We start from the raw sequence: 11636 nt of genomic DNA on the forward strand, positions 1-11636 counted from the left end.
CCTGACGCATTTCGTGTGCTTTACACTCTCTTAATCATAGTATATTTTCAATAGCTCAACTTATTCATTGGCTACTCTAGGTATAAATCTACTAACAAGATGTGTGTACACCGTATTTTACATTTTAATTTTTATTATGCCAAATTGGATTGGTTTTATAAAGAGTTTTGGTTTGGTTTTTTTTTTCTTCTTTTTTCCAGGTGAAACTAAAGAATTCGGGATGTTCCACATGACCACGGGTATGGTCGAGTCATTAATGAAGACTTTAAATAACCCCCACCCCACCCTTACCTTCCCTGAAATAAACAGACTGCACACCAATATGGATTTTATTGGCCACAGCAGCCTTTTATTGTAACAAAACATAACATAAATAACAGAGGACCACCCTCCGGTTCTGTTGAGTATATTTGAGCCCCAAATCTGACGACTGGTATTCTACCCAAACTGTAGCCAGACTGATGTTTTACCCCCAACAACCACTCAAGCATCGGCTCGGAGGCATCAGTTAACAAACAACCTGGCCTCATCTGAACACACGCCCCCAACCCGCAGCCCACCAGGCCTACCACGGTATTCTTCTACTCGCCGGCATATAAAGAGGCCACAAGAGGGGTCCAGAACCATACGGGTTCCCCCACTCCCACACAGTTACGACACAAACCCCAAATTCCAATTTTGAGGACCCTCCTCCCAATCGCTATGCTGCTATTAAAAGAAGGTAAAAATTGGGAGGGTGGATGGGAGATTGTTCCGTTTTCTGTGCCGAAAATGGATACCCCCACTAACTACACCCACAATGCACAATTCAAAATATTCTTTCCGCTCCCTCTAAATATCTTTAACCCCTGCTTAACCCCAATCACTCATTCCCCCTTTTATTCCCGTCCTAACCTAGTCATGTCTGCCTCCCTTTTAAGGTTGGGCCCAGTACGGCCTCTTTATGTAGCCACAGGTTAAACCCTATGGGAAAGAAAGGATCTCTGCTGCTAAAAATCAACAAGAGAAGTGCCTTGAACTGTGTATGAAAACATTAGATATTTCACAAAAACGTCATGTTTGTCAGCTTTCTAGAAGCCATCATATATTAAGGGGCAGGTGTCCGTCCTCAGTCATCCCTTCCAAGTGTTTGGTAGAAGCAATACTCCGGCAGCCCTACCAAACACTAGAATAGAACCCGGGACCTCAATACTTCTGTTTTTAGATTTTATTCGATTGTTCACAAGTTTTGTACCTGTTCTTAGTATAAAACATTGCACCCGTTCTATAGCAGAGGTTTATTCACCTGTGATGGGCAATGTTTCGACTCCCACAAATGTCTGAAAAAATATCTGAAAGCTGAAACGCTCCATCACATGGGAGAATAAACCACTGCCGGAATTTACCTCAGTTTATTCAGTTTCTGCCATTTTATGGTTACAAACCAATCTGAGATAAATAGATGGAGATCTCATCTCATATTTCTATGTTATGTTTGTATTTGGATATAAAATGAACAGGTCACTAGATTGGAAGGAGCGTAACAGAAACCTCCACCCAGAAAAGCTTCTATTGGGCTTTGGCCCCACATCTGTACCGTAACAAAAACACAAGATACGAAATTTTGGGTGAAATGGGTTGGCCCCAGCTTTATTAAGCAATAGAAAATTAACCTCTGTCGATGCCCCTTTATTCAGAACTTTGTCATTATTCTTAATTACAGAAGGCCAACGGCTGATTATACAGCGAGCCTTGTACACCAGACCTAACCCGGCATGGAAGAAAACAGCCCTGCGGTGACAATATAATATTTATTGATTTTATATAGCGCTATTAATTCCGCAGCTTTAGATTGTGAGCCCCAATGGGGACAGAGTTGGCAATTTATGTAGAGTCCCTAACTGTATGTCTTTGTAGTGTTGGAGGAAACCGGAGAACCCGGAGTAAAGCCAGGCAAACACAAGGAGAACATACCAACTCCTTGCAGATGTTGTCCTTTGTGGGATTTGAACCCAGGACCCCAGCACTGCAAGGCTGCAGTGCTAACTACTGAGCCGCCACAAGACTGCAGGGATAACCACTGAGCCACCATGCCGCCCTGCCAATATTAACATCCATATATATGTACATAAGTATCTGTAGAAATCCCATCATTGAGGGAGGGTGGGTGTCTTCCTTCCACTGCTGGTAAAGATGGCCGAATGTCCTCTCGCTCCTCTGTACCCCTTATTTTAACAAAGAACCTCCATATCCTTGGGAAGCCCCTTTACTTACCCGCATTTTTTTTAACCCCTTCTCACTTCCTTTACAGTCCTAGGCCCTTTTCTTAGTTCACATCCTGTTCGGAAATTGCAGTCTGATCTGCAGGCCCCGTGTTTTATAGAGCGGTGGGAGTGGTGGAGATTGCTGTGTAGTTTTAAAACTTGGAATAACTGGTGGTTTGAATCTTCTGCTCTTTCTGGGATTTTCTGTTCAGTATTTGACCCCCTCACTGACTGCTTTCTAGTTATAAATGTGCAGAAAGATCCAGCAGTGATTGGGCCGAACACTGGACTAAAAATCCCAGAAAGATTACGATGCCGGATGCACTGAATCTAATAACAAAAGTATACAGCACTTTACTCCCCTCCCCTGCTCTATAATATAGAGCCTGCAGATCGGACTGAATACTCACTGTGACGGGATTCTTTTTTTTTTTTGTACATGATTTACTTAAATGTCTTCCAAAAAAAATAACATGAGAACAATGGATGTTATAGAAGTAGAATTTTATTCTGGTAGTTTCCTGGTACAGGGCAGATGTGGTAATAGCTGTTACTTACGTGGTGGGCGTATTTTAGTTCTGCCCCTCGTCTGCCTGAAGTTGAGGATGATGATGACTTTCTCTGTCCTTTCCAATTTACTGGTTACATGGTTATTATTGACACGCACCGAGCAAACTGAACCGGGCAGGGGGAAGTCTTCATGTTTATGTCCGAAGGTTCCCAAACCTGCCCCCCACTTCTAATGTCCATGGGGATTAAAAAAAAGAGGGGAAAAAGGAAAATCAAAGTTACATTTTGTATCCAAAGTGCATGATAAAAATTAGTATTTTGAACCGGACATGATCTATTTTATATTTGAAGTCAATTAAAACTTTACAAAAACTTTTGGCCAATTTTGAGATCAATAAAAGTTTTCTGGATCACTTTGAGAAAGATGAGCCTTAATTTGCAATGTGCACTGATTACTTACCAGAGCTGGAAATTGTCTGTATCAGGTGTCAGATTCCTTTTTAATGTGTCCGATCTGTGGTGTCTGTGGATGTGATTTTTATCTGATGTTTTTGGCTGACATGCAGTATTTCGTAAACCTACTTTAAATGTCATGGTGAAGTCCCTGGCGATTTCTTGCCAGTGACTGACCGGACTCTCCTATACGTGTATACTTTCAATCCAAGGCAGATGGCAGGAACCAAGGCTAGTCGTACTTTAAAAGCTGCCGGGGACTGATCTGTGCTGTAGTCTAGTTGGATAGGCAGGTACCCGGTGGCTTTGTCCCACCAACTGCCCTGGATTGACAGGTCTCTCTCTATGTACACGAATATGGAGACCTGTCAATCCAGGGCAAATGTTCGGCAAAGTCACCTGGTGGCATTCAAAGTAGGACTAGTCACACAGGCGCATCCCCGACATGTATCGGGATCACTTTAATATTTCGCTTGATCTCTAAGCACCAGAGCTTTACCACACACGTATTGCACAACTCTAGTCAACTGTAACACCTAATTCGCCATTACCCTACTTATTGCCATGTTATAAGTGAGATGGCGGCACGTTGGTGGTTTCCTCGAATACTTTGCAACAGACTTTTAATTAAGAAAACTATATTTTTTTTTTTCATGTAAGAAAACTACAAATTACAAAGTTTAGTTATACACAGGCCTCTATTATTGGAGCTTTTTGTGACCTGGCTCACCTACCTCTTGATCAGACGCTCAACCCATCTTGAGTGAGTAAATGTCCTTCTCCTGGGTTTGGAAGGAAAGCTGCCCCCATTGCCACCTGGAAAATGGTAATTCTGGTATTTAGATCAATGAGACTTAAAGGGTTATTTCAATCTACAATATCCTATCAAAATATGTAGTGTAATAAGATTTAGCAAACCCCTCCAATGAGAGATGTGGTATAGCTCTTCAGATTCACTGTCATTACTTCATGGTCAGGGATTTGCAGGACCTTAACTATCCATAGGTGTGAAAACACATTTATTCACAGCCAGTTAGTTGCTAGTGGTCATAACCATGGATACCTAAGGTCCTGCAATGCCCTGAACATGAGGTAAGTGACAGTATATCAGGAAAACTATACTACATTTCTAATCGTAGGTATATGCTAATAATGATAATTTGGAGATACGGTATGTATACCCCTTTAATATTATTCCAGGATATGAAAATGTACTTCTAAAAGGAGTACAAGGAAATGATGTTAAATTAATGACTATAGCAAACTTTAGTTAATTGTTACTCTAAATGGTATTGACCATTTTTTTTTTTTTTTATGTATACTGGATTTAGGGTCTTGTTACTTTAGGGCCATAGAGATGTAATTGAGGAGTTTCTTATCAGGTTAACCAACATCCCAACCCAGTTTACTTGGGTTCCTATCCAAGAAATCAATCGTTCTTGATCCATAAGAAAGCTACATTTAGTGTAAGCTGAGATATCTACACAATCTACGCAAGTTTTAATATAGGGAGCTAGATTTCTCATCCTAAAACTGCTAATATAACGAAGAATAAAGGCCATTTACATAACGGGACTTTTAAACCAAGCAAAATGAACTGGGCAGGGAGAAGTGTTTGGGTTTCTGCTGGGCCTGTACACAAACCTGCCCACCACATCTTCCATCAATGGGGGTTTAAAAACACACAAATTCAAATCTACATTTATATCATGACATTTACACTTGACCCCAGCTGTAATTTAGAACCCAAGACAAATTTAACAGTAAGTATAATGGAAGACTAGAAGCTCTCGACATATTTACCTTGGAAGACTTAAGCGATCTCCACTTCAGATCCCAAATGAAGTTCGGCGTTGTCAGACAAAACCAGAACAGTGTTACTGGAGCTAGAAACTGCTTCCACTGAGGCATCAGCTATTATGATGCATTCGATGTCCCCTCGGTCCTCAATCACAATGTACTCATCTTCTCCTTCAATGACTATGAATTTATTGTCCAAATATTCCACCTCAACACTGTCTTCCACAGTTTCCAGAGAATTGTCAGGCATGTCTTCTCCCCATGGAAAGTGAAGATAGTTCATGGTTATGGTCACTGGACTCCTGATGGTGGGGTCTTCAGCGAGCAGGGCATGAAATAATTCTTGTGCTTTAGTGGAACATTTGGTCCAATGTCCTGGCGGGGCTGTTTGGTTTCCATAACGTTGCCACTTGATAAAATCTTTGAACAGAGGATCGTCTTTGACGGCCCTTTCCCAAGGAAAATATCCCGTGAATGCAACATATAGAAGTACACCAAAGGCCCATGTATCCATGCTGGGTCGCAAGACTAAAGCTTCATAGCTTCGCAATTGACACAGCTCTGGGGACATGTAGGGAATGATGTGTGACATTGATGACACGAGGGTACCGATGGCTTGTGTCAGGCCGAAATCACTCAATTTAATATGGAAGCAGTCTTTGTCCATGAGTAACACATTATCTGGTTTTAAGTCTCTGTGCACCAGTGAGTGATCGTGCATATATTCTAGTGCACTGGTCAACTGTACCGCACAACGCTTCACCATCACTTCTGGAATTCCAACCTGGAAAAGAAGAAACCATTAGATACATGCTGCCTTAATTAGAGAATGTGGCAAACGCAGAGAGGAAGGGCTGCTCTGCTTTGTTTTTCACCACTCTAAATCGGTAAGCATTTTACTACATACACCAAACACCTCTTGACTTTTGTGACTACAGCTCTGACTGCTGGAAGCCACTGATATCTATTGCTGGAAGTCTGAGAGCCTCGTTCAGTGTCTTCTACACTTTTATATTGAGAAGTGACTTCCAGTCTGCCCGGCAAACACTGCAACAATTCGGCCAGTAACCACTCCGGTCACGTGGTGCAAAGGAAGAACGGGACAAGCAATGGGAATAGCAGAAGATGGCTAATCTGTGTTTTACTAAATACAGAGAACGTGCCTTACTGATAACTATCTGGTGGTGAAATAAAGAACCCGGAGTGGTAATTTAGAATACGGATTTCCAACTGACTCTCTAGTTCAGTATTCCCTCAACTAAAGTTCTCAAGAGCCACCAACAGTGCATGTTTTCTGTATTTCTGTAGTATTGTATATGTGATTTAATTAGCTGAACAGGTGGTAATTCCACCCGTGCAATACTACTGAAATCATGATTTGGGGTTGGTGCACACTGCACTAGTGGATGCACAATCCCTAATAACAATGTGCCAAAAGAGGCAATAAGGAGTCTTGAAAGAACTAGGGGTTGCAGGTTGGAGAACACTTTTCTAGGTATCTAAATCAGCTGTGAAAATGAGAAATGCTACTCCTGACCACACATCAGAATATTTACAAAACTCTGCCCAAGATTCTACAGCTACATATTCAAAAACACTTTGTGAAATGCTTACACTGGGTTCGATTAGCGAATGGAGAGTTCCAGCAGGGGCCAAATCCTGAGTCAGGACATAGAAATACTCCGAGTCCACGTAGATGGGGTGAGTGAAGATGATCCCTTCATGACCCGATAAGGTGATGGAGACACAAAGCTCGTGGAGGAAACTTTGTTCCTTTGTCTTCCTCTTCTTCATCAGTTTTAGAGCCACGTGTGTTCCTGATTTAAAAAATTGTTTAGATGAAATAAAATTTAAAAAAAACCAACAAAACAAATACGAAGTAGAGAATGGGTCTTAGTCTAAATATTGGTATTTAACCTCATACGACATGTATATTCCTTGAGCTCATATTAGTTTTGGATGCACTAAGTGACCTATGTCATGCTGATCACATGGTTCAGCATCTGTATTGGTGCGATCATCTGCAGGAGCCTGAGCAATTATACACAACCCGGCTGTAACGGAGTACTGATGACCTCCCGATCCTCGCAATTTTACCCCTGATATGCAGCTGTCAGTTGTGTCAGAGGCCCATGGGCTGCTGGTGATGGCGCTCCTCATCGGCCGCCCTGTAGGGCAATGGTAGATGGCGGTAGGTGTCTATAGGGCGGGTGCTGATGGGAAGCTGCTATGTGTGAAACCCTTTACAAACCATTTGAAGTACCTATACATCCAAGGCAGTCTTTTAAATACAGGCTCGCACACAACCCACGTTTTTCCCCTCATTCTGCTGATCTGATGAGCCGACGTGCAGCGAACAGACGCTGGGGGATCTTTGATCCACCCACTCCGGTTAACCAATTAATTCCTGCTGTCAATCTGACAACTGAATGTAACACTGTCTGGCATGGATCGCACTATTCCCCACCACAATCAGTGGCTCAGTTACGCGATTGCGAACGGCTAATGGGTTGTCATGAAAGTGGGGAGGGTTCAGCTGATGACCCCTGTGGCTGTCATGACTCGATTCCTGTGAATGGTGCCATAGGGTCGGCATTCACAGGAGAGCAGCACTTCTGCTGATCCCAGCAATGCTTCAGCATCCCTCTGAACAGCAGACGTGATTGGACAGTGCAGTAATAATGTGCCCTAAGGGGACTAATAAAATCAATAAAGTGTAAAAAAATAAGTTAAAATTGTGCCATTGAAAGTAAAGTGTATGTATGTATGTATGTATGTATGTATTCTCAAACGTGTAGTTTCTTTTTATCTAAACTAGAAAAAAAATAATTCAGAAATTTAAAAGAAAAATAGCTTTTGTTGCAATTTTCAGAGACCTGTAGCGTTCTCATTTTTCTGGGGCTCTGGGGGCTTATAATTAAAATAGTCAGCTCAAGACTTAAAGGGAATACCATTTTTGTTAGATACGATGGTTTGTTCGCCCGTTAATGCAATGTTGCTATGGCTAAAAAACGTTTCTGGTTTCTTGACTTTTGTTCCTCTCTACACACTTTAAAATACAAAATCAATTAATTTGATCAGTAATCGGGTGTTCCTGTGAACTTGGCGATATTAAATCTTATAAATTGTCTTTTTTTTTAAAATTAATGTTTCAGTAATTTGTCTTAATAGATGTTATATTATAGAGCACAGGTCTCCAACACCGGACATCATATTATTGTGAGAAATTATAGATCAATTATATGGACATTTAAACCCTTTAATTTCTCTAATCTTATAGGTGTGTGTGTGTAATATGTATATGTAGATTAATATGTATGTGTATTATATATATGTATCTCTATCCATATCTTTGTACTGTTAGCCAGTGGATAGAAAGACATGGTTTTAAAGAGTCCTCAGTGGTTGAGACCTTTTTTAATGACTGAAAAAAATGGTAAATGGCTAAATAGCTGCTCCTCAGGTCTCCATCAGGCATGGTACAACACAAAAGCTGAAAAATTGATTGCTCTCAGTGAGAGAAACCAAATTAAAATTTTGTAGTTGTGATACCTTTTAATGGCTAAAATAAAATATATGATGTTATAAAGCAAGCTTTCGAGACATCTCCGGTCTCTTCCTCAGTTGTGGTGAGGCATGCCTGAGGAGGAGACTTGAGATGTCTCGAAAGCTTGCTTTATAACATCATCATATATTTTATTTTAGTTAGCCATTAAAAGGTATCACAACTACAAAATTTTAATTTTGTTTCTCTCACTGAGAGCAATCAATAATTTTTCTACTGGCTAACAATGTACCAAAACCTTTTTCTTTTAACAAAAGCTGAAGTCACATTGATACACAACAGGACATAGAATAGAGCAGTAAATAAGTGTCGTGAGGCAGAACGATCAGTATGGCAAGGGGACAAACAGTTGTGGCAGCAAATATTGGAGCAGTTCAGTGTTTTACATCAATTCAAAAAAATGTGCTCCTCAGAGCATCTGGGGGCATCACAACTATGGACCAGACCTCAAGACAAAACTTTCACACTTCCGATCTATGAAATTCTCTAATATTTGCTGCCGCAACAGTTTGTCTTCTTACTGTAGTGATAGTTCTGCTTCACATAGAATGGAGCAGTAAATAAGACAATTTATGTCCTGTTGTGTATAAATGTGACTCATCAGATTGTGTTTATATTGAGCCTGAGATCTATATAGCGTGTGTGTGTGTGTGTGTGTGTGTGTGTGTGTGTGTGTGTGTGTGTGTGTGTGTGTGTATGTATATATATATATATTATATTATATATAATGTGTCAATGTAGCCATATTTAGGCTTTTTGTTGCGGTAGGAGGTCAACTTTTGAATGCCATTCAATATGCCACATATTTTGTAAAACTGGGAAAAAAAATTATATATTCCCCCCCCAAAAAAGTACATTTGAACTTTTTTTTTTTTATTTATTTACCATGTTCACTATACATGACAACCGACTGATTCTCCAGATTACAAACCTGGACAGTTGTACTTTTACCTAAACTGATAAGAGATTACATACACAATAATATTAATTATATATGTATATATGTGTATATATGTGTATATATATATATATATATATATATATATATATATGTGTGTATATGTGTATATATATGTATATGTGTGTATATATATGTATGTGTATATATATATACACACACGCACACATATATATAGGCTCAATATGACAATAAATATATATAATATAATATATAAAATATATATATATATATATATATGTTTATAATAATTTTTTAATCATTATATGCTATTTTTTTTTTCCAAGTCTTTACAGGATAAATAATGCTATAGACAGAAAACAAAGCTAAAACTAAATATTTTTCTGCAAAAAAATACATCCTCCTAAATACATCCTCCTACAGTTACAAGAAATTGTAAATAAACCTGTATGAGGGCTGTGGGTTTTTTTTTGTTTTTTTATTGAATTGTATTTTACAGTTCAGGTGCATACAACATATTATTTATTAACTCCAATTTGGGGAGAAATTTAAAGAAACCCCCACAGCAGATCTGCCAGTGTTTACTTGTGCAGCACATGAAGGGCAGAGAATGTAAAACTGAGAAATGCTTTTTTTTTTTTTTTTTTCCCTGGAAAACGTTTAGTCTGGCAGCATTTGGGGCTTCATATAAAATCACTAATGTAACTCCCCCAGAAATAACCAAGTGCTTATATAGCAATGACCAAAGAAAAACAAAATATTCTGGCTCTTAATTAAAATGACCATGGGAAAGTAAAAATTGGTTTTCCCTTAAAATGGGCACATCCAGAAAAAATAAAAAAAAAATTTGGTTTTCATATTATATAATGGGATTTGAACTTTATACAAAATTGTAACTTTTACAAAAACTGTATGATTGTGTCTATGGCTTTCAGAAATATTGAATAGACTTTAGAAGAAGCCATATAAAATGACTACGTCACACTTGTAATGTTGGACTCACCGGTTTTCTTCTCCATAGCCATGACCACTCTGCCGTAGGTGCCGCTGCCCAGAGTCTCCAAAATCTGGAAATCCTTCTCGCTGGTCTTGGTGAGCTCAAATGATCCAGTTGCTTCCATTGTAGCTTAGGATGTTTTTTGTTTTACAGCAAATCTATCACGAAAAGGAAAATGCAGATGTGAGATGACATTTGCTGTAAAATCCAAAACTGGAGCGGTACAGAATGAATATCACAATTTCACACACACTATACATATTGCAAGTTGGCCGAGGGTTGGAAAGATTTCAGTATGAAGACGTCTATAGACCTTTACATAGCGATTAATGGGGAGAGGGGAATGAGCTGTTATCACCATTGGTTGCTCACCACCAGAATAAAGGATGAGACATATTAAAACCAATAAGTCCCATTCTTGTCCCAATTCTCCCCGGTGTCAGATCAGGAATATCACCATACATACTAGATTACTAGATGGTCCCAAATCATTGGGTTTGGTAAATATTCATCTATAGAGTAAATCATACCTGGGCAATGTAGAGTCAGTTGGGTTTTCTCAAGTTGATTCTGATGCAATGTATCCGGAGAGCTGCAATCTCACTATTAGTGAAGTCACTTCTCTAGGAGTTGGGTGCAATGAAGACCTTGTAGGAAAGATTCACATCACAAATGTCTGCAGTGATCCAATGGTCTTTTAAGGACACCCTGGCCAAGAGATGGCCCTTCCTACCCCTTCCATAGACAATGGGATAAATGGCTGTCTAGTCATATGGTAATGAAGATCTCACCTACATCACCAGTCTATTGTATGGGAAGTTCATGAGCAGATCAGGTATAAAGGACGTCTGGGTGGAGGCCACAATTTGTTTTTTCCATTGTCTGGTAATTGTTGACTTGGCCAACATTTTTTCAGATGCATTTTTCTCGCATAATGCTGTTTTTACATGACAAACGTATTGACACTAAAATATCTAAAACACTGAAGAAGATTACATACTGTTTGTCTAAATGTTCTGTCAACCATCTCGTTACTTAAGCCTTGCGAAAATTTGCATCCGGCCTTTGAAAGACAATGACCAAAGTTTTCTGTATCCTGAGAGGTCACCAAAGTGAAGTGATCACCTGAACCCACAAAACAAAAACCTA

At 39.5% G+C, this 11636-nt stretch overlaps 1 protein-coding gene across 1 annotated transcript; it reads right to left on the reverse strand.

Annotated features, from left to right (window-relative positions):
- Positions 1-5019: 5019 nt before the first annotated feature.
- On the reverse strand, positions 5020-10611 carry LOC142297380 (serine/threonine-protein kinase SBK1-like). Its single transcript, XM_075341607.1, has 3 exons — positions 10494-10611; positions 6621-6823; positions 5020-5790 (listed from the first exon to the last, which is right to left on the reverse strand). Exons 1-3 carry the CDS (start codon positions 10609-10611, stop codon positions 5020-5022), a joined length of 1092 nt encoding a protein of 363 aa, XP_075197722.1.
- Positions 10612-11636: the final 1025 nt, after the last annotated feature.

This window comes from Anomaloglossus baeobatrachus, chromosome 3, assembly GCF_048569485.1.
Source record: "Anomaloglossus baeobatrachus isolate aAnoBae1 chromosome 3, aAnoBae1.hap1, whole genome shotgun sequence".
In the NCBI taxonomy this organism is placed as follows: Eukaryota; Metazoa; Chordata; class Amphibia; order Anura; family Aromobatidae; genus Anomaloglossus; species Anomaloglossus baeobatrachus.